This window comes from Pan troglodytes, chromosome 6 (assembly GCF_028858775.2).
Source record: "Pan troglodytes isolate AG18354 chromosome 6, NHGRI_mPanTro3-v2.0_pri, whole genome shotgun sequence".
In the NCBI taxonomy this organism is placed as follows: domain Eukaryota; kingdom Metazoa; phylum Chordata; class Mammalia; order Primates; family Hominidae; genus Pan; species Pan troglodytes.
Genome location: NC_072404.2, coordinates 6981600 through 7009570, shown reverse-complemented (window position 1 = coordinate 7009570; position 27971 = coordinate 6981600). Strand labels below are relative to the sequence as shown.

General features: G+C 58.7%; 2 protein-coding genes across 12 annotated transcripts in view; one reads left to right on the top strand and one right to left on the bottom strand.

Moving 5' to 3' along the window:
- Positions 1 to 27971, top strand: part of C6H7orf50 (chromosome 6 C7orf50 homolog) — a 151707-nt gene that overhangs the window by 70947 nt on the left and 52789 nt on the right. The window contains exon 1 of one of the 8 annotated variants that reach the window (XM_063815140.1): positions 4803 to 5131. The exons of the other annotated variants lie outside the window; for them this stretch is intronic. The gene's annotated coding sequence lies outside the window, so the exon portion shown is untranslated. Of the gene's footprint in view, positions 1 to 4802; positions 5132 to 27971 lie in introns of those variants that run through there. 8 annotated transcript variants of the gene reach the window in all.
- On the bottom strand, positions 12128 to 27339 carry GPR146 (G protein-coupled receptor 146). 4 transcript variants are annotated; one of them, XM_063815135.1, is made up of 4 exons: positions 27192 to 27339; positions 15889 to 17309; positions 15132 to 15268; positions 12128 to 13905 (listed from the first exon to the last, which is right to left on the bottom strand). In XM_063815135.1, the coding sequence occupies exons 2-4, from the start codon at positions 16361 to 16363 to the stop codon at positions 12880 to 12882; spliced, it is 1638 nt and encodes a 545-aa protein (XP_063671205.1). In that variant the 5' UTR covers positions 16364 to 17309; positions 27192 to 27339; the 3' UTR covers positions 12128 to 12879. The 4 variants fall into 4 exon arrangements, with proteins under 4 accessions (XP_063671205.1, XP_063671206.1, XP_016801713.1 ...); XM_063815136.1 differs by lacking the exon at positions 15132 to 15268 and having other exon boundaries at positions 27192 to 27294; XM_016946224.4 differs by lacking the exon at positions 27192 to 27339 and having other exon boundaries at positions 15889 to 17967.

Genomic DNA, 27971 nt, shown 5'->3' with positions numbered 1-27971 from the left:
TCTTCCATCCTGAGAGCTGGGCCCCTCCCCACTCTTCCCCTGTGTGGCTGGGTGACTGTTGGGTGCCGCTTGCCCGGAGCTGCTTGGCTCTGTCCTGCAGCCTCCCCACGTGCGCCGACCAGGTGCAGAGCCTGTGCTGCGGCCGTGCGGCCTGGGCCTGGGGGTGCAGTCTTGGGTGCCGAAGCCCTCCTTCTAAGGTGTCCTAGGCTGGCTCCGCTCAGGTGGGCGAGTCCCACAGGGGCAAGGCTGCCTGTTGTATGTGGTGTCGCCCGCAGGCATGCCATTCCACCTTGTCCCATGCTGGTGACACCGAATGTGGTCACTTGACTGAGGTGGGCGTGCATCATAGGACTTCCCTGGCAATGCGTCCTGTGGCGACGGTGCCCTCCTGACCCCTCCCACCCGGTGCCTTTGCGTCTCCTGAACCTGTTCCTGCCCAGGGACTGTGGAAACAGTGGCTTCTATGAAGACTCACAGTGGTACTTCTCCCTCTCCCCTTTCCTCCCTCTCCCGCCTGCTTTTTGGAGTGTCGCTGTGGACTCATCAGTTTTTGTGGTTTTTAATGTATTGTGTGGCCAGTGGGAGCCCCCCAGCTGCCCCCACCAGTGCCCAGGCCCACCTCACATCAGCTTTTCTCCAAGGAGCTCTGGTCCTCTCAGCGCACCTGAGACTACCAGTGCTAGTGCCACAGAGCCCGGGGCCACAGCACCTTCCGGTTTCACCACTCACCAATGCATCATTTATTAAAGTTTCTTTCAAAAAGAATTTTTAAGCCTATGTTGTTGTACAGCTGTTTCTCGCTTGCTTTTCTTGCCATTGCACCTGATCTGCTGCTGACGTGCGGGAGGGTCATTAAAAGATTGACTTAAATTTGATACCAGAAATGTCAGCGTGGCTTTGCTTGAACAGCCGCGTGCGGGGCCTCTATGAGTGGAATCCAGTCTCATGGCCCCCCCATGGCTCCTGTTACCCTGGAGGGGGCTACTCCATGAGGCTGGCTCCAGTGGCACTGCCTCGGGGCTGCAGGTACATGTGTGTGCATGTGCGTGTGCATGCGTGTGCACGTGTGCGTGTGCCCATGTGCGTGTGCCCGTGTGCGTGTCTGTGTGCGTGTGCATGTGTGCATGTCTGTGCGTGCTGTGTGTGTATGTGCGTGCATGTGTGTGCACGTGCACGTGTGTGCGCCCGTGTGCGTGCCCGTGTGCGTGTCCGTGTGCATGCGTTGTGTATATGTGCGCACGTGTGGATGTGTGTGCATGTGTGCACGTGCGTGTCCGTGTGCGTGCGTGTGTGCATGTGTATGTCTGCGTGCGTTGTGTGCATATGTGCGTGCATGTGTGCGCGTGTGTGCGTGTTCATGTGCTCGCGTGTGCATGTGTATCGTGCACGTGTTGTGTGCGTATGTGCGTGCATGTGTGCATGTGTGTCCGTGTGCATGCGTTGTGTGCGTATGTGCATGCATGTGTGCATGTGTGTGCATGTGTGCGCGTGTGTGTGCGTGTCCGTGTGTGCGCGTTTGCGTGTGTGCGCGTCCCTGTGCACGTGTTGTATGTGTATGCATGTGTGTGCACGTGTGCATGTGTGCGCGTGGATCCGTGTGCCCGTGTGTGTATGTGTGCATGTGTGCACGTGTCTGTGCACGCGTGTGTATGTGCATGCATGTGTGCGTGTGTGTGCATGTGTCCGTGTGCATGCATTGTGTCCGTATGTGCGTCCACGTGTGCACGTGTGTGCAGGTGTGTGCCTGTGTCCGTGTGCACGCGTTGTGTGCGTATGTGCATGCATGCGTGTGCACGTGTGTGCGCGTGTGCGGGTGTCCGTGTGCGCGTGTGCGGGTGTCCATGTGCGTGCGGTGTGCGTATGTGCGTGCATGTGTGTGCGCGTGCGTGTGCCCATGTGTGCACGTGCCCTGTGCACACGTGTGTGCATGTGCATGTGTGTGCAGGGAACTGCACCTGGGGACTGGGCTCTCCCCTGTGCTGATGTGAGAAACAAACTCACCCGTCCAAACCCAAAGAATGGACTCAGAGGCCTGGAGAAGAGCGAACGTGAGACTTTATTTATTTATTGTTTTTTGAGACGGAGTTTCGCTCTGTCGCCCAGGCTGAAGTGCAGTGGCGCGATCTTGGCTCACCGCAACTTCTGCCTCCCAGGTTCAAGCGATTCTCCTGCCTCAGCCTTCTTCGTAGCTGTGATTATAGGCATGTGCCACCATGCCCAGCTAATTTTGTATTTTTAGTACAGACGGGGTTTCTCCATGTGGTAAAGCTGGTCTCGAACTCCCAACCTCAGGTGATCCGCCCGCCTCGGCCTCCCAAAGTGCTGGGATTACAGGCATGAGCCACCGCGCCAGGCCTAAACGTGAGACTTTTAATGACGGTCTTGCAAGATCGGGTGTCTGGTGGGCAGGCACACCCAGCACGGTCACAACAAGCCATTTATCCCCCAGTACGCAGGCCCCTCCCCCGGTTCCTCACAGGCTGAGTACTCTGGGGTCACAGTCTTCCCGGACGTCACCTATTGGTTGTCGGGCAGGGGCTGTAGGTGTTTTTTTAGGGTTGTCCTGCTGCATTTTGTTGCAGCCCACAATGCGTTGCAATCCTAGTCAGTTCAGGGGCTTTTCAGGTATTTGACTTATGACCTAAGTAGCTGGGCAGACTGATAAGAACAGACAAAACGAGCTATGTTGCAGATGAGTAAAACTTTCGTCATAGACTAAAAGTTTTTGGGTCAGGTGAAGGCAACTAAGCGTTGGGGGGAAGACTGGGGAGGGGGAGGCCGACAAGCAGGCATCGGCAACCCAGGCAGGGGCCTGGTCTTCTGTAGCTTGCTGACCTAAGCAAGCAAGACACTGTGTCTTGGAAGTGGACCACTGTGTACATTATTTCCTTCACTGAGAACTGATTTTGCAAAGCCGAGGTTGCGTGACTGTGGAGGGCGAGTGTCCACACCAGGCAGCGTCCAACTCAGCGCTGTTTCTCAGACTGATGTCCCGGGGACAGTCACAGACCCCCGGGGCTGTCCTGCTCCCTGCCGGGTGGCAGTGACCATGGGGATGTGCATGAGGGCTCTAGGTCTGAGGGGTGGTTTGTCCAAGGTCATGGTCAGAGCCAGGACTGACACCTGGGTTCCGGCCTCCATTCCAGGGGTGCGGCGTGAGCACCACGAGGGGAAACTGGGGACATGTGACACACTGCAGCGCTGAGGGGCCCTGTTCTGAGGAGCCGGTGGAGACCTGAGGACAAAGCATCCGTGTCTCAAGGCTTTGCCCTCTGCTAAGGTGGGCACTGCAGGGACCCCTGAGATCCACAGAGAAGCGGACCTTACTGGGAGAGAAGCCTGGTGCGCAGGACCGTTGCTGGGGCCCCAGCGTGTGCTGCAGCGTCCAAACGCAGCTCTGGGTTTGTGACTGAGCATGGCGGTGATTTCTGCCAGAGGCGGGAAGCCTCCCTGGTGTGCACTCCAGCCTGTGTGAAGACAGTGCCCCAAACCCTCACCTCTGGGGTGCACTCCAGCCTGTGTGAAGACTGTGCCCCAAACCCTCACCTCTGGGTGCACTCCAGCCTCCACCAACAGACTGTGCCCCAAATCCACACCTCTGGGGTGTACTCCTGCCTCCGCCAACAGACTGTGCCCCAAACCCTCACCTCTGGGATGTACTCCAGCTTCTGCCAATAGACTGCCCCAAATCCTCACCTCTGGGGTGTACTCCAGCCTCCGCCAACAGACTGTGCCCCAAACCCTCACCTCTGGGTGCACTCCAGCCTCCGCCAACAGACTGTGTCCCAAACCCTCACCTCTGGGTGCACTCCAGCCTCCGCCAACAGACTGTGCCCCAAACCCTCACCTCTGGGGTGTACTCCTGCCTCCGCCAACAGACTGTGCCCCAAACCCTCACCTCTGGGGTGCACTCCAGCCTTTGTGAAGATTGTGCCCTGAACCCTCTCCTTTGGGGCATGTGGGGCCTTCCCTCGTGCCGGGCTGGAGGCTCAGACTTAGGGATGGGCATCGGCCTCCCCAGCAGGCCCCTGGCCGACAGCTGGGGACGCAGTAGCAAGGGTCTGGGGCTGGTGGTCTGGGAGCCTCTGGGCATCCCGTGGACAGACAGGTAGGAGGGCAGGAAGGTAGAGGGCAGGTAGAACCCCTCGTCCCCCCTTCTCTCCTCCAGCTTTTTCCACGTTGAGGTCTGGTCCTGGACTTCCCAACTTACTGGAAGGAATGGCCCGGGATGCTGGGACAGTTTGTAGGGGAGGGAAAAGCTGTTGAGCAGGGCCCCCCGCCGGGAAACAGGCAGTATCCTCCGCTCCCCTGTCCCTCAGCATGGCCCGGAGCTGGCATCTGTGGGCCAAGATGGGCCCCAATTAGCCTGGCCCCAAATCTGCTAGGCGGCGTCCAGGCGGCGTGGGGGTCCCCTAGGAGCCCCGCCGGATGCGCAGACACCTACGGCCGCACCGTTGCTGCGTTTGTGATCGCCGGTATTTTTCCCATGCCGGTCCCCTTCTGTGGGCCTGGGGAAATTCTGGGGCAGGGTGGGCTTTCTGGGCCGGGACCCCGCAGCGCCGTGGGGCTTGTTCAGGAACAGAACCGGCGCATTCTCCTTGTCCTCCAGCCGCTGGCTGCCGGCGAAAGCCGTGGCGGGAACTCACCGAGTCGTGTCGGCCCCATCCCGCCTATTGAGAGGCATCCGTGCCGGCCGCGCAGGGCTCCCTCTGGTCCAGGCGCTCTGGTCCTCGGCGGGGCCCCTGCTCTCCTGGTGGGGCCCGGAAAGTGACGGCACCCCGACGGCCACTGGAGGGAGCTCCAGAACCGAGCCTGCCCTTGAGGCCGGAAACCGCGGCTGGCCCTGGAGCTGCCTTTGGATCGCGGAGTGTTAAAAGTGCCCGCACTTGAAATCTTACTGCGTGTCCTGAAGAGCCCTGTCCCTTTCCCATGAGATGCTGAGCCGTGATCTGCACTCGGGAAGCACACAGATCTCCTCTCTCCACCCAGGCGCGTTCTGACAGGTGCAGCCGCTGTGTCATCAGCACCCCAGCAAGGGAGACCGCTCCGGCAAGGGAGACCGCCTCCGTCGCCCCTCCCTGGTCCACGCCCTCCCAGACCCGGCCCTCGTCGCCGCTGTGTCGCTGGTGAGGTGGGTTCCCTGCTCTGGAGCCGCTGAAGAGGCTCCAGTAGTTTGCACGTGCTCACATCTAGCTGTGTCCCCGCAGCTGCATGTTTTCTGAGGTTCACCCTGTTGCCGCGCCTGTCCCCGGTGGGTCCATTTCGCTGACGAGTAGCATTCCTTCGATGCGCAGGCCACATCTGTTTATCTGTCCACCTGTTGATGTGCAGTTGGGTTGTTTCCAGTGTTGGGCTCTTATGAGCAAAGCTGCCGTGAACATTTGTATACAGGTGCTTGTGTGGACTTCCGTTCCCATTTTTCTTGGGTAAATGTCTGGAATTGGACAGCGGGGACAGATGTTAACCATGTTTAATTTTGGAAGTGGCTGCCAAGTGGGATACGTTTTACCTTCCTCCCACCACCTCAGCTGCACACTTAGTGTATGCCAGTTGGCTGGAGCTGGGCAGGAAGCCAGCCTGTCTAGCCTTGGGTCTGGAGAGGGGCCCCAAGGGGTGCCGTGGCCCCTAGAACAGGATGGGGCCATGTTTCCTCCTGCCCAGGGCCTCATCGTTTCTCAGACTGGTGCTGGGAAGAATCTTCGTGCCCCAAGGGGCTCTGCAGAAAGCGTCCTGTGATGATTAGGGTTGGACAGCGGGGAACGCTGTCTTTTCTCTTTAGAAGCCTTAAGTGTGTGTGGCACAGCTCAGATGTCCTGCAGAAAAGAATCGGATGCTGCTCGCTTGACCCGGCGTTTCCCACCCTCCCTCCTGGGGCCTTCTGTGCGCCCTGAGTATGGGGTGGGCTGGGGCTTCTGGAGCCCTGGAGCCTGGCAGCAGGGGCTGCTCACTGCTGTGGGACCCTCTGGGCTTCAGTCTCCCTCGTGTCCATGGGGCGTCCCCCAGGGTCCCTGCTGGCCCCACATCCGACAGTCTGGGGCCAGGCGACTCAGCCGAGGGAGGAGTCCCTGCACCACGCTAGTTTGGGTGGATGCAGGGCTGGCTCTGGAGACGCAGCCTTTGTCTGCCGGTGCCTTTCAGGGTGACACTTGAGCTTTGAGCTTCGGTTCTCCTGTGTGAGGTCAGCTCGGGATTCCCTCCCTTCCTCTCGGGAGTCAGGGTGTTGCGTTTAGGCGCAGTGGGAAGCTCAGGGTCAGGGTCTGGAACCTGTCAGTGCCCCTGCTCCCCACCGCTGTTCCTTCTGCCCTCACCTTCCATGTCTCCTGCTGGGGGCAGCCTCCCTGCGCAGCGTCTCCTCAGAGTCCCTGGAGCAAGGTAAGCCTTGTCTCCCTACAGAGCCACCATCTGCTTCCAAGAGTGGAGCCATTGTGCGTCTTTCCGGGGCCTGTTCTGTGGCTGCTAAGGGCCTGGTCTCCCCATCTTCACGTCACAGCCCATCAGGACCCGGCGCTGTGTCGGGTCTCCTACCCTGCAGCCGACGCGTGTGAAGCCTCTTCTGGTCACAGTGTTCCCGGGGAGGAGACAGATGTGTGTGTTTGTGTGTGTGTGCATGCATGCTTGCATATGTGTGCATGCTTGCACGCATGTGTGTGTGTGTGTGTATGCTGCCTGAGGCACATACATCTGTCTAAGGTTCGAGATGTTGAAGTGACTCCCTCCCCTCAGAGGCTGCCAGTTTTGAGTGTGGCTAGTCCCCCTGCCCCCCACCTCTGCAGAGGGAAGAGCAGGCTGTTTCTGAGGGGTCTTCCATCTTCCAGGTGGGGACTTGCGGAGCTCTGACTTCTCTGTGGTGTGGTAGAGCTCGCCCTTCTGTGGAAAGAGAACAGCACAGTTACAGGGGTACAGTTAGATTAAGGAGCCGTGGCAAGGGCCCACATTCAGATCAAACCAGGAAGGACCTTACATCACTTAGAAACATGGGCAGAATCCCTAAAGAGGCGCTTCTTTGGAGAGGCCAAGACATCATTAAGATGGGAAATGCCTTAATCCTCCCCTGGCTTGGCACAAAATACCAGAGACACGTGGCACCAAGGGCAGGTGAGGACGTGAGACCACACTTGGTGAGTGTGCGCGGCTGAGGCTCTGTCTGCCCGAGGAGTGCCCCACGCAGGGGCCCGTGGTGGGCGCTGGGAGACACGGCAGAACAGCGCCGCTTCGTGCACGAACGCCTGAAGTTGGAAACAGTCCCCATGTTTGTCAGCAGCAGAGTGGACCAATGAATTGTAGTGCCTGGAACCCGTAGGACACGGGACACGGGAAAATGACGCACACCCCAGGAGCAGCACAGGGAGCCCGTTTCTCAGGAGCACGCGATCAGTCGCAGAGTGAGGAAGAGAGCCAAGGCAGTGAGCAGAGGGAAAGCCAGGGGCTTGCTTACGTTGCCAGACCGGCTGCCAGCCCCTGCCCAGTCCTTGTCCCAGCCTCAGGACACCTCCCATCTGTACCCAAAGCTTTGCTGTTTGGGGACAGCGTCGTGTGGAAGCCCCAGATGTGGCCGGGCTCAGCTGGCAGTGTCAGAGCTGTGTTCATCTTGTGGTCCCCCAGCGAGTCAAGGTGGCTGAGCAGGATGGGGCGTGGGTCTGTGAGCGATGCCAGAAGACACAGGATGGAGGAGCCCAGAGAGAACGGAAGGGGCAGGTCAGGTGCACTCACACGCTCAGGCTTGGCAAAGCCAGGCAGGCCCAGAGCGATTCTGTAAGGGTTAGGGTTCAGATGAGGGTGTTGAGGGTTAGGGTTAGGGTGGTTAGGGGGTTAGGAATAGGGTGTTTAGGTGAGGTTTAAGTTTGTTAGAGTTAGGGGTTAGGGGTAGGAGTAGGGGTACATGTGAAATGGGCATGTTCACGTTATGCTTCCTGCCTAGATTCTCTGCTCTTCCTTCACTTCCCAACCTGACGGAGTGCGGACCGTGCGCACCGCCATACAGCTCTTGCCAGGCTGCCCTGTGCAGCAGGGCAGAGGCAGGAACGTGTGCTCTCACTTCTGCCGGAATCCTTGGGAGGGCTGCAGGATACCCCAACACCTCAGTTCCATCCTCAGGGCCACAGAAGCCCTTAGGGGTGTAGTCAATGGTGACTTTATTCTTAGTTTTCTGGGAGGAGTAACGCCTGTGTGGGGCAGGCCTGCTCCTTCAGCCCGCGTGGCTTACTCCTTCGCCAGCAGCCAAGGCACTCCCTCCGCTGCTGTTTGAGACGTGTGGAGACATGGTTCGCGTGCCGGGCGTGTGTGAAGTGGAACCACTCCTGGGTGATTGGGTGGACAGAATTTCTGCAAAGAGGAACTACAGAGGGGTAACCGAAAGTATTAAGACGTACAATTCGAGGGGAAATAACCAATTTTATGATACTTTCTGTTACGGTTACTATTCCTGCTTTCCCTCTGTCGTGTGCTGTGTATGAAAGAAGACGTGTGTAGATTTCCTGATCTCTCTGCCACAATTCACAATAGATCCAGCTTCCTACAATAACTCTTAGAACTTTAATGAAGTGAATCTACAACTAAACTCCCTTTCTGGAATCTTACTTAAGGAAGCAGGGCAAGGTTTTTTTGTGGATAAACAAAAATAAGATGAATGATTTTTGAACTATAGTAGTCAAGAAGTGTTGGTAGCAATATCATTGACCCTGGGACGTCACGCGCTGAAAAACTCCCATCCTGGTGTCTCACAAACTGGGGAAGAATTGGGGAGTTGGGGAGACAGCTGCCTGGAAGAATTGGGGAGTTGGGGAGACGGCTGCCTGGAAGAATTGGGGAGTTGGGGAGACGGCTGCCTGGAAGAATTAAGCAGTGGGAGAGATGGCTGCCTGGAAGAACTAGGGAGTCGGGGAGACGGCTGCTTGGAAGAATTGGGGAGTTGGGGAGACGGCTGCCTGGAAGAATTGGGGAGTCGGGGAGATGGCTGCTTGGAAGAATTGGGGAGTTGGGGAGACGGCTGCCTGGAAGAATTGGGGAGTTGGGCAGACGGCTGCCTGGAAGAATTAAGCAGTAGGAGAGATGGCTGCCTGGAAGAACTAGGGAGTCGGGGAGACGGCTGCCTGGAAGAATTGGGGAGTTGGGGAGACGGCTGCCTGGAAGAATTAAGCAGTAGGAGAGATGGCTGCCTGGAAGAACTAGGGAGTCGGGGAGACGGCTGCTTGGAAGAATTGGGGAGTTGGGGAGACGGCTGCCTGGAAGAATTGGGGAGTCGGGGAGATGGCTGCTTGGAAGAATTGGGGAGTTGGGGAGACGGCTGCCTGGAAGAATTGGGGAGTTGGGGAGACGGCTGCCTGGAAGAATTGGGGAGTTGGGGAGACGGCTGCCTGGAAGAATTGGGGAGTTGGGGAGACGGCTGCCTGGAAGAATTGGGGAGTTGGGGAGACGGCTGCCTGGAAGAATTAAGCAGTAGGAGAGATGGCTGCCTGGAAGAACTAGGGAGTCGGGGAGACGGCTGCTTGGAAGAATTGGGGAGTTGGGGAGACGGCTGCCTGGAAGAATTGGGGAGTCGGGGAGATGGCTGCTTGGAAGAATTGGGGAGTTGGGGAGACGGCTGCCTGGAAGAATTGGGGAGTTGGGCAGACGGCTGCCTGGAAGAATTAAGCAGTAGGAGAGATGGCTGCCTGGAAGAACTAGGGAGTCGGGGAGACGGCTGCCTGGAAGAATTGGGGAGTTGGGGAGACGGCTGCCTGGAAGAATTAAGCAGTAGGAGAGATGGCTGCCTGGAAGAACTAGGGAGTCGGGGAGACGGCTGCTTGGAAGAATTGGGGAGTTGGGGAGACGGCTGCCTGGAAGAATTGGGGAGTCGGGGAGATGGCTGCTTGGAAGAATTGGGGAGTTGGGGAGACGGCTGCCTGGAAGAACTGGGGAGTTGGGCAGATGACTACCTTGACTTTTTACAAGTAGCTCCTTTTTCTGCCCCGAGTGGCTCAAGTTCTTGTGTTCTGTGTGTGATGAGGTGAAGGCTTTGGGAATCTCTCAGGGGCGGCAGGAGGCTCAGGAGGTGCCGAATCTTCCCAGGTGAAGGCAACATAGAATATAGATGAGCAGGTGTCTCAGGAAAAGTCAGCGACGCAGCTCCTGGGAAGCAGCCACAGAGACTGGCGGGGGCCTGGGGATGAGGATGGAGGCCTTGGCGCTCAGTGGAGGGTCTCAGGCAGCAGAGGCTGGCGGGAACCTGGGGATGAGGAGGGGACTCGCTGGGTAGGGGGTTGGGGCAGGCCATGGTGCACAGTGAAGTGTCTCAGGTAGCAGGCGAGGGTCTGCGCTGGAGGCACGTGCCTGCCCTGTGTGGGGCCCACCAGGAACAAACAGCTGACCAGGCAGCAGGGTGTCCCTGGGGCCCTCCACAGGGCCACCCAGCAGGGTGGGGTGAGGGGTATTGAATGCAGGCCAGTCCCTGCAACAGACCCACAGAAATGAGCCAGTTTGCACCCAAAGCCACTGAGAAATTGAAATAGTGATTTTAGGCCCCTCCTGCCTTTGGGGAGGATAGTTGGATGGTGTAATTCCCGGGCAGAGGCAGCCCAGCGCCACCCTCACCTGTGTGTGGGGTCTGCCCCTTTCCTGGGAGCTCAGCGTGGAGCCAAGGGGGCTGGAAAGTATCGGCCAGGAAGAGGGTCTCCAGATTCAAGCACGGACACCCCACCCTGCAGAGCTGGGCCGCAGGGGGAGGAGGGTTGGGGTGACGGCACCAGCCGCTGGAGCAGGGACACCCCACGCTGCAGAGCTGGGCCGCAGGGGGAGGAGGGTTGGGGTGACGGCACCAGCCGCTGGAGCAGGGACACCCCACGCTGCAGAGCTGGGCCGCAGGGGGAGGAGGGTTGGGGTGACGGCACCAGCCGCTGGAGCACGGACACCCCACGCTGCAGAGCTGGGCCGCAGCAGGAGGAGGGTTGGGGTGACGGCGCCAGCCGCTGAGCAGGGTTCTGTGGGATTGTGTGATCATTTCCTCATCGGATGCCAGGGTTTCCGCGCAGGCGTGGAGATGGGAAGCCCAGGACCATCAGAGACGCAGCCCTTACACCAGCTCCGGCTCCAGAGGGAGTGGGAGGGAGGTCAGGCCTGCGGCTTTAAAGGTTCACACCTGAAAACAAAACACTGACAGAAACAGCTCAGAAAACTGTTCTCTAATCCCACGGCTTAGGAGCCTGTCCTGTGGGTCTGAGCTCCCCGCAGGAGCCACCCAGAGCCGCGTCCTCACGAGGCCAACTCTGACCTGCTTGCAGCACATGATGAATAATGCCAGTGACCTCGTGGCTGAATTCCCAGGAGACTGGGACCAGAGCGTGATGTCCCCACGTCGATGGCTGCAAGGTGCCGCTCCCCCCACCCTACCCCCACTGTCCCTGGGGCCGGGCATACTCAGAATTCCAGCACGTTCAGGCTGTGGGGAGGAAGTGTGCCACAGAACCCCGGGGCGCTCAGGGCAGCTCCCACAGCCACATCGCCCGTTTTCAGAAGGGGTGGGGTCCTCATGGACATGAAGCTCTCACACCCCTTCAGGTCAGGGATCGCTGCCCAGTGAATTTGCCGCAAACTTGGGGGGAACATCTTCCTGTTTTCAGAGCTTTGTGGGCTTTAGAATTGGAGGTAGGGGATTGCAGACCTATACTTTAATCCTAGAAAATCGGGGAGAGGCGAACAGATGGTGGGGAGGAATGGGGGCTTTTCTCACGGCCATATTTTAAAGTAGATGTTTTACAAAATCCCAATGGGTGGAAGGTCTCCAGCCAGGCTGACGAGGAACAATTGCCCCTGACTATAGACCCGCCTCACTAAGACCCGCCTCACTAAGACCCGCCTCACTACGGACCCGCCTCACTAAGACCTGCCTCACTACGGACCCGCCCCACTACGGACCCACCTAAGACCCGCCCCACTATGGACCCTCCTCACTGCAGACCTGTTCGCCCAAGTGGAACAGGCCGGTCCGGGCCCCATCTGAGGCTGCGAGGGCCGCGGAGATACGGATGCTGGTCCCAGGTGCCTTCGGAGCTGGCCTAAGGTTCCACCCTGGCCCTCCCACCAGACCCCGTGTGACACAGCCTCCAGCCCTCTGTCCCCTGGGGGCCCTTCAGCTCTGGTATTCAGTCAGAAATCCTAACACACCTTTCTTTTGTTTATTTATATTCTTTAGTTTTGTGCACACTTTGAGGAGTTGATTTAGGACAGGTACATACTGAAAAAAACCTCAGCTGATGTTATCTGTGGGGGCTGGGGAGGGTGTCAGGGACATTTGGTGGCTGAGGAGAGCGCATCACTGCTATTGAATAGCTCCATTTAACACCAGCCATGTCTCCGCGTCTCAGGCACTTCTGTGAAATGTTCTCAGAACCCTGTGGTGACCGCGGCACACCCGGCAGGCCTGGCTAGCACACGCCGCCCACTGGCAGGGCCCGGCCACCCTGGCTGTTGCCATTCTTTCGTAGGGTTTTGTTCATTTTAATACTTGTCATTTTTCTAGAAAACATCTGTTTTTGTAAAACAAACAAGGGGGAATCAAGTATTTTAACCACAAAGTATAAATACTGGCTCTAAGCTTTCATCACTTCATTGACAAACTGAATGCTGAGGAGGCTGAAGGCGAGGAGGCTTTTGCGGATGTGGACCTTGAGCTGCGTGTTTGGGAGACGCACAGGCCTCGGGGAGACTCAAGCCAGATGCCAGCCACGGGGACCACAGCCTTGGCCCAAGAGTGGCATTTGTGGGAAAAAGGAAACTTCAAGAAAAACACCCCTCCTGCTTCTCTTCCAGCAGCTCATCTCCTTCTGGAAGGATGTGGAGAGCGTCCAGGGTAACTAAGTGCTCTGCGTCCACCAGAGTCACGTCTCCCCAGGAGGGCTGGGCCGCCTACGCCAGCACCTGCTGCACCCCCATGTGGTCCGGGGAGCAGTGCCGGTCCCCGCAGGGCAGCTTTTTCATCAGCCGTCGGAGCTTGCTGGGGAAGCTCTGGTTCATGTAGCGGTAGAGAAGTGGTGTCACAAAGCTGCTGGAGAAGGCCAGGAGTTTGGAGAAATCCTTCACAAAGTGCAGTAGCCCCAGGTAGTGTGCGTCCACGGGCTTCCCTCGCGAGATGATGACCGTGTGCCCCAGCAGGATCAGATAGTGCGGCGTCCAGAGCCCAAACTGCGTGCACACGGTGGCCACCAGCAGCCTGTGTGCCGAGGGCTCCAGCCGGCCCGTGTCCCGGTCCAGGGGCGTGTCCTCCCTGTGGACGCGGGAGAGTAGCACCAGCGCGTAGAGGGCGGCCAGTGCTGGCACCACGTAGCCGATGAACACCAGCGTGGCGTCGGCAGCTTCTGCGTTCTGCATCTTGGCGCACTCCAGCGCGCGGGTGGACACGTGGCTGCAGATGTAGAAGAGCAGCGAGGAGAAGCTGGTCAGCAGCGCGCCGCCCCACACGAAGCCGCACACGTGCCGCGTGTTGTACACGCTGGCCATGTAGGTCCGCGGCAGTGCACGCTCGATGTAGTGGTCGAGGCTCAGCAGGGCGGTGGAGTACATGGCCACCAGTGAGGACACATTGAAGGGGATCTGCAGTGCCACGTGGACTTCGCCGCCCACACTCCACAGCGCCCACCGGGAGCTCGGGGGGCCGAGCAGGTGCACAGGGGCCAGGGCGCTGAGCACCAGGCCTGCCACTGCCATGTTGACAAAGTACACGTCCGGCATGGTCATGCTGGCCTTGCTGTGTAGGTTGGCCAGCACCAGCAGGGCGTTGTAGCACAGGCCCACTGGCACGCCCACCACCAGGCCCAGCAGCGACAACAGTGACAGCCCCAGCTGCAGGTCCTGGCAGGCAGGCAGCTCCTCCACCAGCCCTGTGCCGTTGAACCAGCTGCAGCTCCACATGGCGGCCGGCGAGGCTCCGCGACCCTGCGGAAAGAAGGAACAGGTGGTCAGCTCGCGTCCCATCCCAAAGCCCTGGCCCAGAAGTGCTGCAGGTACAGGGGTGCCTTCTCCTGGTGCAGTAATCGCTGGAGACCACAGAGCGAGGCTGCCTTGGGTGCATTTCTGTGAAAGTGAAGTTGAGTGTTGAAAAATGGCCGTCTCGGGTCCTGACCGGGGGCTGCTGTGGCTGCACTCATTTCAGCGGCTGGGGTTGGGGACCAGAGAGGGAGCCTGGTGTGCCCCACATTCTCAGAGCCCACTCTTCATGGGCTGCTGCGAGGCCTGGGTGGTCGTCCTGAGTTGGTTGGACGGGCCCCGCGCAGTGATTCCCGAAGTTTACTAGATGTCTGTGGTGTTCGCATCTTGCCAGCGCCGGGAGGGACAGGCAATGTGGACGGTCAGCCCTGAGCCTCCCTCCCTCCCTCCCGGCAGCTCAGGACCCGGTGCCTTGGAGTCCTTGCAGAGCCTGGGCTCCAGGGAGGGTGACCTGTGGGTCGCAGCCCACAGGGGGCTCTGGGGACATGGGAACATAGCCAGTCTTGACGTCACTGAACGAGAACCTGGCGGCTGGAACCATCCTAGAGTAAGAATTTCACCACCCCCACCCCCCCACCCCGCCAAAGCACAGGCATTCCTCAGGGACCTGCAGCTATCTCGGGAAGCCTGATGTCCACCATGTCATTTGGCCCCGGCTGACCTCCTGCTCTCGGAGTGGAGTGGAAAGCGTCTCAGGCAGACGAGCAGACGGCATCGTTCCCATGCCCAGAGGCAAGAGCAGTGAGGAGGCCGGGTGCGGGAGTGGGTCCTCACCCGCCACTGCAAGACCCACACCACACACAGGGCCACAGCAGGGCGGGAAGAGGAGGCTCGGGAGGTGGAGAGCACGGAGGGGCCAGGGCCCGAGGTCCCCAGTGCCAATAGCAGTGTGCGCCCCACAGCAGGAGACACGGCCCTGCGGCCAGGCATGCAGGCAGCTGGCAGATGGGCGGGTGGGTAGATGTGGGAATTCCCATCCAGAGGCTGGTGGGCAGGACGGGAGGTGTGGGTCATTGTGCAATCCTGGTGAATGCCGCCCAGCAGCCGCAGTGAGGGTCAGGTGGTGACAGGCATGCAGAGCTAGGCCGCTGCTGGGTGTGCCCAGCCACAGTGCCGCCACAGCACCCCCAGGTCCTGGGTCCAGGCTCCCTGGCCCCTGCTTCTCACGTGCTCACCTTGTATAGCCCCTCACTAACACATCTTGACCAGCACCTCCTCGGCCAGGCAGGCAGCAATCTGGGGGATGTTGGTAGTGGGGGATGGGCTGTGGGCTCCACTCGCCGGGCCAGCACAAGCTCCAGACAGGATGCACCTGCTCCAAGCACAGAGGCGGGGGCCGGTGAGGGGGACGTCCGGGCCTCTGCGGGCTTCTCCCTTCCTGCTGCGCCAGGGTCCAGAGGACGGGGTTCTTCAGGATCGTGGTCCTCCACACCCCAGCTTCTGCCTGCGAGGCTGCGTGGCTTTGGCTGTCACAGAGTGGCAGCCCAGTTTGGGGACGTCACCCCCCAGACTCCACTTGAGTCCCCAGGAAACACAGGCCACTGCGACTGGGTGTCAGTCAGCAGCCTGGCCTGGCCTCACGGGGCGCCCAGGGCCCCCGGATCTGTCCAGGGTCTGTGGTTAGAAGATCGGAGCGGGAGGGCTGTCTCACTGTGTGCCCTGTGTGCTGCCTCCAGTCACTGACAGGAGGACACACCCGGCCGGCCGCCTTCACCCCACAGAGCTTGCCAAGGGCCGGGACCCCTCAGTGTGCTCTGTCTCGGCACCCCTTCATTCCCTACTTAGAGATGTCCACCGGTGGCACTGTACAGAACCCCCTGCGTCCCCTCTCCCACCTGTGCTGCACAGAGTCCCCCACGTCCCCTCTCCTGCCTGCACTGCACAGAGCCCCCCACGTCCCCTCTCCCACCTGCGGGCACCACAGGCTCTCACCTTTACTTTGTGGCCCAAGCCTCTTGGTGCTGTGGGCCCTGGCCACTGTCGGTGAGCAGCATGGCGGGACAGAGGTGGCCACCAGAGCTCTGGTGAGGACCTGCGCGCTGCTGCGCTTCTCTGCAAACCCGCAGGCTCTTATCAGCAGCGCGCCTGGCCTCCTGCGCGTGCGTGTGAGGGCCCCAGGATGCAAGCACTTGTTTTCCTCTGGTAAGTTCCCCGCAGGGCCTCTGCCTCCCTTGGCAGGCGCCACCGCCCCTCCCTCCTGCTGTTTACAGCCGGGTTCCAGAAACGAGGGGCCGTGCTTGGACGGGACCGCACTGCAAACTGAGCACAGCTGGCCTCTTGTCCCACCTTTCTGATAGCCTGGCTCATGGAGGCCGTGGCCTCTGCCCACAGGCCCCTGTCTGCATCGCTGCGGGGCATCCCACCGAGAGCCTGGGGGCAGGTCAGGCAGACACGTGTCCAGGTCCATGCAGCCCCCCCTGGTGTTCAGTGTGCTTGAGATGTTGGTTACGAACCCTTTTTTCCGTGAGGAAATCAACAGAAGGGTCTACTGTCGAGCGAAGGCCTGGCCATGCTCACTCAGCCCACAGGACACAGGAGCCCTCGGAGGCACAGCGGAAGCCGAGGGCAGGTTCAGGTCGGAAGCAGAGAGGGGAGCACGTGCATCTGGCGTCTCCGTGCACAGAAGGGACATGGGCATGGCCAGAGAAAAGCTGAGCCGGCCCCACACACGGAGCCTCCTGCGAGGGCTCTCCCTGCAGGTGGAACTGCGCGGGGCCAGCCTCTTGCCCGCCGCACCCCTCCTTGCAGGGAGTCAGAGAGAAGCTGCCTGGACTGCTAATGCCTGCCCTGCCGTGAGGCCAAGTCAGAGGGAGGCAGCCAGCGTCTGCAGGGCTAAGAATGGCTCGATTCTTGGGAGGTGGTCACGTGGAGTGGGATCTGCTGGCATTTCCTCCCTGCGCTCACGTGCGTCCCACTCGCCCTGAGCCGGCTCTCGAGTGCGTGCTGTCACCCCAGCCGGGACCTGGGAACGCCGGCCTCCAGGTGGGGTTCAGGTGGAAAGTTCTCCTGTGTGCATTTTTGTTTACTGGCAGCTGACAAATACTGAAGGATTTATAAACTTCCAAAGCTGCAGGTTGCTCTCTGTGCAGTTCACCAGGTATCAATGATGAGGATGGTTTCTGTTTCCAGTGAAGGTTACAAGCCGAGCCGTACCTGTTTTCCTTCACTCTCCGCCGGTTGGAAGGTGACGCGCTTTGCATGTTGGCCCCAACATTCTCCCTGGAGTCCTCCTTTTACCAGGCATTACCTGGAGATCGTGGGAGGGAAGGCAGCTGGGGCGGGCTGCTCCGTGGGCTCTGGGGGACGTTCCTAAAGCCGAGGAGCTCAGGTTCCCGCCTTTGTCAGGAGCTGGGCTGAGAGGCATGGAAGGAAGGCAGGTCAGCAGAGCGTGAGGAAACCCCTTCCTCGGCCACGCCTGGGTGGACAAGTCTCCTTGGCCCGCCTCCTCTCTGGCAGGGCTCGTGGTAGGAACAGGGTCCCTGGGAGTGCCCTCCAGGAGCTGGTTTGAGAGTCTCCTGCCTGCAGGCTGTTAGCCATGGCTCCCAGAGAAGTGAGCATGAAGTGTATGGTTTTTTTGTTTTTGTTTTTGTTTTTGTTTTTTTGAGATGGAGTCTCGCTCTGTTGCCCAGGCTGGAGTGCAATGGCACGATCTCAGCTCACTGTAACCTCCACCTCCCGGGTTCAAGCAATTCTCCTGCCTCAGCCTCCCGAATAGCTGGGATTACAGGCGACTGCCACCACACCCAGCTAATGTTGTATTTTCAGTAGAGACAAGGTTTCTCCATGTTGGCCAGGCTGATCTCGAACTCCCGACCTCAGGTGATCCGCCCACCTCGGCCTCCCAAAGTGCTGGGATTACAGACGTGAGCCACCATGCCCAGCGAGGTGTACATTTTGAAGGCTGGGAGCTGCAGGGGGCACCCACAGAACCACAGCGTGCCAGGGCCCGGCGAGTCATGTGAGCCAGTGTTCCCATCTCTCCTGGTCACAGGAGACTCGTGACGCGTGCCCGACCCTCACAGCCAACCCAGCTCCCTGTCACTGAGCTGTTCCGGGCACATTAGCCGGGGTCCTGTCCTGCGCAAGGTTCTGGGCTCTACCGTGGACACCCCTCCCCCGCCGTCGCCACACCTGCGTCCGAGTGAGGGGGATGGCCTGGGCCCCATGTGCCTGCCTGGCCGCAGAGGGGTTCTGTGGGAGCCTGGCCTGGCCCAGGCGGGTGGAGCCTTCGACTCCTTGCCTGTCCGTGGTCTCCCGCTTGCCTCTGTGCCCCCCACTTGCCTCTGTGCCCAGAGACTTCCTTTTCCTGGCTGCCGGGCTGTCTGGGGAAGCAGGGCATCCTGGAACTGGAGAACAATGGCCTGGCTTCTACCCCTGCTGGGCAGGCCCGCTGTGCCTTCTTTCCCGTCAGCCATGCACTCTGCTGACTTCCTTCAAGGGAAAGAGGAACGGGGAGCCAGGTGATGGGAGACTTAGAGGCTGGGAGAGAAAGCCCAGATGAGCCTCTTCAGAAGTGGGCTCTTTTCCTACACGAAAGCCTGAGTTTGTTGCGGCGGCGATGAAAGATTCTGGAGGCTCCCTCAGAAGGCAGGAGAGACCACAGAGAAGGGCCGCCTGCCCCCCAACCCCATGCTGCAGGTCCCTCTTGGGCCAGGTTTGAGGAACAGAGCTGGCACATGCCCTCCAGTCACCCGTTTCGCTCTGAGCACTGCCTGCCCAGTGGTGGGGGTGATATTCAGCTTCCGGGGCCCGCCACTGCACCCTCAGCCAGCAGGGACCCTGTGGGCCTCTCCTCCAGGCCAGACCCACCCTTGCACTGAGAGACCACCAGCTTCTCCCCCAGTTCCTGGCCACCCTTCCAGGCCAGGCCGTCCCTGGCAGCTGCTCCTTCCTGGCTCCCCTACTTCTTCCACCAGGCCCTGCTCCTCCAGCACCTCCAAAGTCACACTGCTGGTTTCACTGCCTACCTCCCACTGTTACCACCAGCATCTCCCCCCGAAACCCTCCCCCATGACTCCTCAAGACCTGCCACCCACACACAGGTCCCTCCCCAGGCCCACGTCGGTGCCAGCACAAGCAGCCCCAAGGCCCTCCCCTAGGGAGGCACCCAGGACTGGGCTCTTCTCAGGCGAGTGTCCCCAGCCGAGCTGCACGCTGCAGGTCAGCCTTGCCTCTCAGGAGGGCACGCCTCGACGCAGGCGCCTGCTCAGAGGCTCCTCACCCACTCAGCCTGGAGCAGGCCTCAGGGTCCCTTAGGGACAATGACAGCATCTCGGGCCAGGAGGGGAGGGGCTGCAGGCAGCATCTTGGCTGGGAAGGTGGAAGGAGCTGGCCCTGCCTGGGCCTCAGCTGTCCAAGATGGCCCAGTTTCAATCGTTTTATTTTCCCTATAAGAGAATTCATTAATGTCACAAATGGGATTCATCTATTCCTCCTTCTGTTTTTATTTTTTTGTTTGGAGCCAGGATCTCTCTCAGTCACCCAGGCTGGAGAGCAATGGTACCATCATAGCTAACTGCACCCTCTGCCTCCTGGGCTCAAGCGATCCTCCCATTTCAGCCTCCCAAGAAGCTGGGACTACAGGCATGTGCCACTACAGCTGGCTAATGTTTTCATTTAACGTTTTTTGAGACAGGGTCTCACTATGTTGCCCAGGCTAGTCTCAAACTCCTGGGTTCAAGTGACCCTCCTGCCTCAGTCTCCCAAAGTGCTGGGATTACAGGTGTGAGCCACTGTGCCTGACCTGTTTTTGTTTTTTAAATAACTCTCATAAAAAGGGCCAGCCTTGCACCTACTGCCCGTCCTTCCCAATCCAGTGGTGGCTGACATGCGGGAGATATCTGACCAGTCTCATTTGGATGGGGTGAGAGGTCTTTACAGCTTCAAGGCTGGGCCTGGGCCGTGGGCCAGCAGTGGACAGGAGAGGAGAGCTTAGAAAGCCCAGCGGAAGCGGGAGGGTGTTAGAGCCCAGGGCTGGCCTCAGAGTGTACAGCCAGCCTGGGAGACGTGAGCAAATGTGCTCCCCACGCTGTGCGGGAAACTGCTGCACCCCTTACGAGCTCAGAACCTCGGCGGCCTGGCTCAGGGTCTCCCAGCAGCTGCTTAAGCAGAAAGGGGGCAGAGCTGGACACCAGGTGCACCCTAGAGAGCTGAGACAGAAGTGACATTTCCACACAGGAATCCTGAGAGGACCGGGGTTGGGACACAGTGTTGATGGGAGTCTGGCGCCCCGTTTTCTGGGAGCAGCAGCTTCTCTGAGTGACAGGAAGGGGCGTGGGCCTCTGCCCACACGCTGCTTGTAGGGCCTGGGAGCTGTATGAAGCCTCCGAGAAGTCCGGGTGTGCTGGTGCCCTCTGCGGCGCAGGGGTGGCCTCTGGGCCCCATAAGCAGCCATCTGCGGGGCTGCGCACTCCCACCCAGGCCTCTGCTGGCCTGTGGGGTGACCTCAGCCAATCTGCCCATCCCCCTCTCTGATGGCATGGCCGCCATCTCCAGCAGGCTAGGGTGAGGCCTAGCTAAGCAAGAGGCTGGGAAGGACAGGGGTAGAGTTTCTCCGAGACCCCCTGCGCGTCAAGCCTTCTGGGTTCCTGGTCCCTGCCGAGCGCCTGTGGATGTCGCTGTTTCCGGTGTGCCCGTCTCTGGGTCCTCAGCTGTGCCTCTGTGTCATCTACTGAGCGGTGCTCACTCCTAATGCGTACTCGTGAGGATAGAACGTGGGGTCTTTTCTTCCGAGACCCCGTGCTGGGCTCCGACTGCAATTTCCTGGGAAGATGCTTCCTAGGCTGCGGCGTTCCAAGCCTGGGAAGGCTGCTGGGCCTTACTTCCTTGCAGGCTCTCCCGCGTCCGTCCGCCTGCACCAGGGTGCAGGGACGCCACTTGCAGAGCATCCGCTCAGAGCTGGGAGCCCCAGGCTCAGGACTTGGAGAAGCTGGGGCAGCTTGAGAAATGAAAGCCAAAAAGTGTCAGACTCCCAAGCCTCAGGGACCGATGGGACAGGATCCTTGGTTGGCTTGGGCAGCCCGTCTGGGCAGCTGTCCCTGTTGGCTTGGAAGTCCATGGATGTGCCCGTCGCAGGTGGACGGCTCCCTGCTCTGCTCTGAGCCTGAGCAAATGCCCTGGGGATCTGTTCTGTTCCTGAGCTAAACCTGAGTGTGTGCAGCTCCCTGGAGAGCCCCTGACAGACCACCTGTGACTTTGGGCCACTGTGCCTGAGGAGTCACTGCCCACAGGGTGCACAGGCAGGCTGGGAAAGGACAGGGTGCCCAGCGGTGCCGGCCCCTGTGTCCCTGCACAGCCCTGAGCCTGCAGGCCTGTGCTGACAGCAGGTCCTACACTGCAGAAGACCCTGTGCTTGCGGTTCAGAGTGGGGCCCGCTGGGGGGGCCCTGCCAAGGCCTAGCCCGCCAGAGAGACCTGGGAGGGCCCGTGTGTCCTGAGCTTTGGGGGCCGACAGTGTGGGGCAGCTCTCCTTGTTGGGGTGGGGTGGGGTGGCTGCTGGCTGCTGCCAGGCCTGGCTGGTGGGAGGCAATCAGGAGGGCCCAGGTGCACAGCTTCAGCTGTCCCTGCCCAGGGCTCCTCGCACGGGACCTTGGTGGCTTCTCTGTCATAGAACCCAGTACAGTGGTGCCCAAAATTTGACCGAAAACAGTCCTAAAACTGTTTTCCTACTTTGAGAAAGCACCGCTGATTCCAGCCGCTGCCTTCACCTCTGGTCTAATTCCTTCTACCTGACATGAGGGAACGTCAGACAGGGCTTCGTAGTAAGCCTGCTAATAGGAAGGACCGTGCCCTGCTGTCTGCAGGGGCCTGGATTAGTGGTGGGCAGCAGCAGGAGTTGACATAAAGCACTGTAAGAAACTCCCTCGCCCTCCGTCTTCCTAGGAAGGAAGTGGTTAAGGGCCTGGGCTCTGGAGCGGGCAGCAAGCATGTGCACTGCAGGCTGAGCTTTTCCAGTCCTGGCTTGCACACAGGTGCCTTTGCAGGCAGGTGACATCCTTGCTGTGTGCCTCGGTTTCCCCAGGCTTAGTAAAAATCTTCATGAGACAGGAGGGTTAAGTAAACCAACCCATGTGAAGCACAAGAGGGTGCCGGCACTTGCTCCCTGTCACCAGCCCTGGCCTGGAATGATGACGCCTGCAGATCTTTGGCCTCCTCCCCACATATAAAGGGCAGAGGAAGCTGTTCTGTGACCTTTTGCTCAGAATCTTTGTGAACGGACACGTGTGCAGGGGAAACGTGGGGCAGGTGGGGGTGACAACAACATGGGCCCCGTCACACCCCACACTGCTGGCCAACGTGGAGGAGGCAGCCCCCAGGACGCACCTGTGGGTGGCGCTTGCATGGGTAGCACAGGGTCAGACCGCGGAGGCCCGGGGAGCGCACGCTCAGACTGCAGAGGCTTTGTAGTTTTATGGTTTTTATGTTCTGAGTTCGGGCTTTGATACCAACACAATGAATTTCCTGATGTTTCACTAGTACTAAACTGGAGTATAAACACTTGCTTCCCTGGCCTCTATTCTTTGCTTTCAAAGGAACATGGGACTGGGAAGGAGAACCTGCTCCAGGGGTCTTGGTTCTCTTTGGTTCATAACTCGTGAAAATGTCTGGAGCCCATGTGCGGCTGTGGAGACCATGGCCATGGCAGGGTGTGGGCAGGGGCGACAGGACCCCGTCAGGCTAGCTGTCAGGAGCATTTCAAGTGAGACGTTGGCATCTTTCTTCCTATGTCTTATTTAAAAAGAGCCCAAAGTGCTATCAAACAGTCTGTTAATAATGAATGTCTGTGAGCAGTGAGGTGAACTTGGCTGAGACCCGGGGCTAACTTTGATAGGGTTTCCCAATAGAAATGGACTGCCCCAGGCCTGTTCAGAAGCAGCAGGCCTGGAGACAGGGGGCCTGAGTGTGGGGATGGTGACCACCCCTCTCAACCTGAGAGGCACCCGGGTCCCTGTATGTGTGTGTGAGAGAGAGAGAGCATCATAGTGCCTGCACTGCACAGAGCTGGCAGAAACAGAAACCAGCAGAGGAATCCTCTGCTCCAAGGTGGCTGAATTAGTTTCACAAAAGCCATCGCTTTTGATGTTGCTGTCCCTGTTAGTCGGGAAGTTCTTTTCTCTGTTGCTCAGGGCCCTGTCAGAGCTGGGGCCGGCAAGTCCCACGCCCGGTGATCCCCGCGAAGTTTCCGGGTGCTGTCTTTCACACTGTCTTTTGCGGACGTTGATCCCTTGCCTAGAACACCCTTTCTCACTTCCCCTCATTCTCTCAGCAAACACTGGCTCGTCCTTGACATTTTATTTTGGGCATCAGTACCCCCGGGAACCCACCCCCGACCACTGTCTCCACACCCCTCCGCCAGTCTTGCTGGGTTAAGCCTGTCCGCACATCCATCTCTTTCCCACCTACTCGGAGCTCTTTGCAGGCAGGGGAAGCTTTTATGTGTGCTGCAGCAGCCTGGCTGACTGTTGGATGAAAACCGTGGAAGGGGATGTATTCAGTGACGTAAAAGGCTTTTCCCCGAGGCGAGTGATCCACCGAGGCGAGTGATCCACCGAGGCGAGTGATCCACCGAGGCGAGTGATCCACCGAGGCGAGTGATCCACCGAGGCGAGTGATCCACCGAGGCGAGTGATCCACCGAGGCGAGTGATCCACCGAGGCGAGTGATCCACCGAGGCGAGTGATCCACCGAGGCGAGTGATCCACCGAGGCGAGTGATCCACCGAGGCGAGTGATCCACCGAGGCGAGTGATCCACCGAGGCGAGTGATCCACCGAGGCGAGTGATCCACCGAGGCGAGTGATCCACCGAGGCGAGTGATCCACCGAGGCGAGTGATCCACCGAGGCGAGTGATCCACCGAGGCGAGTGATCCACCGAGGCGAGTGATCCACCGAGGCGAGTGATCCACCGAGGCGAGTGATCCACCGAGGCGAGTGATCCACCGAGGCGAGTGATCCACCGAGGCGAGTGATCCACCGAGGCGAGTGATCCACCGAGGCGAGTGATCCACCGAGGCGAGTGATCCACCGAGGCGAGTGATCCAATTTCCCCACTGAGTAGAAAGGAGAGCAGGCAGGGTGGGGACTCAGCGCTTCTTATTGTCCCAGGACAGTTGTTGAAGCTTTAGAGCCTTAGATTTGAGTGGAAAGAGAACTGCGAGGCCCCGGGCACTGCATCCTCAGAAGGATGGCAGGAAAGGAGTGGAAAGGCCACGGCCAGCTCCTGGCCGAACCTGCCATGCACCATGAGACGCTCAACCTTGGGTGAATGTTCTAGAACAATCAAAATGCTTTCAAAATGACTCTGGAATGTTTATTTTCTTTTGTAGTAATGAACCCAGGCTTTAGCAACAATTAACATCCAGCTCCTAGGAGCCAGACGCTTAGGAAAGGCTGCTGTTTTCACAGGGTTTCCACGTGGAGAGCTTATGCACACTGATTCCTATCTGTGCCTTCCTGGGCTGTGATAAGAAACGGTTCATTACATAGGTGGATGGTTTTGATTTTTGTAGCCTTTTGCTTTTTACAATTGCAAACTGCAGAGTAGTGAGAGTGAATCAGGTGACTTGGCTTAGACTATAAACAAAGAGAATGCCTCTCTTTTTCCATGGATAATAGCGAGCATGTTTGTGGCTCCAGGACGGGCTCTGGGGGCCTGAGACCAAGCACCTTGCTGGGCCAGTGAGCGGGCTGGGCACCTGTGCCTGCAGCTATGGGTGCCAGTTCCCTGGAGGAAGGTGGAACAGCATTCTTTTGTTTACTTGGCTTTTTGTTCCCTAACTGGGTGTGAGGCTAATTCCCTCTCCAGGTACATCAGACCAGGGAAAAACAAAAACAAACAAAAAAGACTTCCTCAGAAATTCAAAGACATGGCCAAGAACAGAGAGTCTCTACTGCAGACTCTGGGCAGGCTTGGCACCTGCCGGGGCTCCTCAGTCGAGCCCCGGTTTACTAGGCGTGGCCTTAACCTGCAGGGAAGTGCTCTGAGCCGCAGATCTTATCACCACCTTGGTTCTTTCCCAGGGAGGAGCCAGCAGGTTATTTCTCCTCATCACACTAGCTGTGGTAGCAACAGTGGTCTGCAAGGCTTGCTTTGGTTCCAATTAAAATGGGGAAAGTCCTTGGCCTTTGCAGGAAGGGACCTGGGTGTGGCTCTGTGGGGATGAACAGACACCTGCCCCACTCCACCCTGTCCCTCTGCTGCTCAAGGGGGTGTTTTGTTTGCACACAGAGGCTCCTGGGTAGACAGCACGCTCCTAAGAAACTGACTTCTGGTCCCGGGCAGCATCTCATTTTGGGATCTCAAATTGGAGCGAAACGTTATTCTACTCTCCAGACTGGGTTCCCTCTCCTCTTTGCTACCTGGATGGTGTCTTGGGGTCCTGAGCCTTTGAGACCCCTGGACAGATGTGGGCTAACCGGACAGCCTAATGCTGGTCAGTTGGGCAGGTGGGTTAGTGAAAGCCCTGGAGAGCAGAGGAGCCGGCAGGCAGGAGGGAATGGCTGGGAAACACTGTTGACAGAAAACAGCACCGTGGGATCGTCGTGTGCATGACACGGTCGGCTGGATTCTCTGGGTGATAATTTCCTTCTGCAAAGGCAAGACCTCGCTGTGGTTGGGTCATTAAAGGCCAGGTGGCAGTTATTTTTTCAGGATTCCAGGTGACATCCTAGGGGCTGTGAGAGCTGCAGCTCCCTGAGGAGCCCCTTCTTCTCCCTGCCCCAGTGAGCAGCATGTCCCTCTTCCGACTGTAAATTACATGAGCATATTTCCCCATGCAGCGATCTGTGCAGTATGCCATTGATTCATTGTATGATAGACATAATCAGCCTTTACATCCTAACCTAAGACCCACATGAGGTGCGCGCCCTTTGCCCTTCTCTCTTCATCAGCCTACTGGGGCTTATGAGTTGCAGGGACTCCGAGTCAACTTTCACATTTACATTCTGCCCTAAATCTGCGTTCCTCTGTCCTCCATCCTCGGGATATGTCCATGCTGGCTAGAGAGGCAGGATGACACGTGGACGCCAGCACGGATGTGTGTGGCGTCGGGCAGTGAGCTGCTCTGGCCCCGACCTCTTCTCTGTGAAAAGGCATAACAGTATTCAATACATATAAACTATGTTCTTAAGTCACTTGTCTTCAGAGGCCTTCTTCATTGAGGAAGACAACAGGGGTTCTGGTTGGGGAGCCAGGCCTTACAGTAGTTCTTGAAGGAGCTGCACAGCAGGTCATGGGTACTGTGAGTGTGCACTTCGTCTAATTATTAACAGTGCCTCCGTTCACTCTCAACGGTGCCCCAGTTAGGACGGTAGACTATCTCATCACCACTATGCGTGAGGAGCCTGGGAGCATGGTCAGAACCATTTTACTCATATAAGTTTGCAGAGGCCTTTAAAGCAAGCCTCTTGGCCCTCTGTTATTGAATGCCGGCCTCTGCTAGGTGCTGCAGGTAGCAAAAGATAAAAGATGTCGTGCTGTTCCGTGTGGACAGGAGCTGGCTATTTAAAGTGGAATGGAGGACTCAAGTACATCTTCATGGGCAGGGAAGAGATCAAAGGCTGTGGACGACGAATACAGAATTATCCTCTGGTCCACCACGTAGCATGCATGCAGAGATAAGCCACTGTGACCAGTCACATCAAGATTCATAGACTTATGCCTAATTTAGAGAACTGACTTGCCAGGTTTGTAATACTAACTTAATAGTGGGTTTTCTGCTGCTGGTAGTGGTGGTTTGGCGGCTGGAGAGCACTGCCTTCCAGTGAAGCTTTGAAAGAGCCGTCCCATGCCCTGCCAACTGTCCAAGACAACTGACAGCAGATCCGACACCTCCATGTAGACACAGATCCAAAACTCACTTTAAAACACTAATCACAGAAGGGGCCGAAAGCAGTCACCATAGTGGCCCAGGAGAGCAGGATCAGTGGTGCCCTGTCGGACGTGGGAGAGCCGGTGGCGGCGCTGTGCCGCCTACGCCAGCAGCAGATTCAGCTGCCATCACCAGGTTAATGACCGAAAGCCCGCCCCCGGGGTTCAGCTCGGAGCGCGGCCGGAGGACAGCCGTCCCCTCCTGGCAAGGGCACGGAGCCCCGCAGTGGGCAGCGGCCAGAGGACCCGAGTCCCAGTAAGCGCAGCGCCCGCCGTGGGAGCCACAGCAGCTTGGGGCTGGCTCCCTCCCCATGCGGAGACCGGGGTGTGCCTCACCGACCCGACCCAGGCTCCCGGGCCCCACTCACCGGCTTGCTGGGCGGCGGCCGGCGCAGTCGCCGCCGGGCGGGCAGCTCGGGCTGGAGGAGGCGGCGGGGCTCACGGCGCGCACGCCGCCAGGGCCCTGTGTACACACGTGACCGTCGGCCCCGCCCCCGGCCGCCGAGCGGCAGCCATGCCTGGCCCCGCCCCCAGCCTTGGTCCCGCCCTGGCCTCCGCCCCCCGGCCCCGCCCTCGCGGCCACACCGCGGGGAACCGCTCGGACCAGTGAGTTTGGGGGGCGGTGGCGGTGGAGGCAGTGCTGGTTGTGTAACCTGAGACCAGCCATTTGACGAACTCGTGCGAGATTCCCTGTGGGAGGACACACACCCAGGGCTCTGGGAGTCTTTGAGAATTCTCTTAGTGCCCAGCGCGGTTTCTTTTTACAGGCGCTGGTGCCTATTTTGCTGAGTCAGAATATACCCTAATCTGCAGGGTGCAGGCCCCACCGCCCTCCAAAGGAAATGAGTGGCTGCAAGTTAGTCCTTCCAGGTACACCTGCCCCTCTTTCTTCCCCGAAGTTTGCTTGCTGTTTCCAAAGTCACCAATTACTTCCTGGTTTTAGGAGTTTCTTTGTAAACGGAACACTCACAGGAAAGCCGTTTAAAGAAACACATTGTTTGCTGCCTGATTACTTTTGTAGCTATTGTTACAAGTTAAACATTGGAAAAGTTGAAACAAGGACATTTACTTTGCTGTAATTTTTGAGGTGAAACAGTCCCCCCTGCAGCACATTCTGGTTCAGGATCTAAGAACATTTCTGAAAATCA

Bases quoted from the DNA above. Each gene is read 5' to 3' on its own strand.
- GPR146 (XM_063815135.1), bottom strand. From the start codon at position 16,363: ATGGACCTGGACACGTGTCTGCCTGACCTGCCCCCAGGCTCTCGGTGG. The intron at 15,269-15,888 runs GTGAGAGCCTGT...TGCTTGGAGCAG, and splicing joins GCTTGGGCCACAAAGTAAAG to GTGCATCCTGTCTGGAGCTT. The intron at 13,906-15,131 runs GTGAGCACGTGA...TTCTTTCCGCAG, and splicing joins TTAGTGAGGGGCTATACAAG to GGTCGCGGAGCCTCGCCGGC.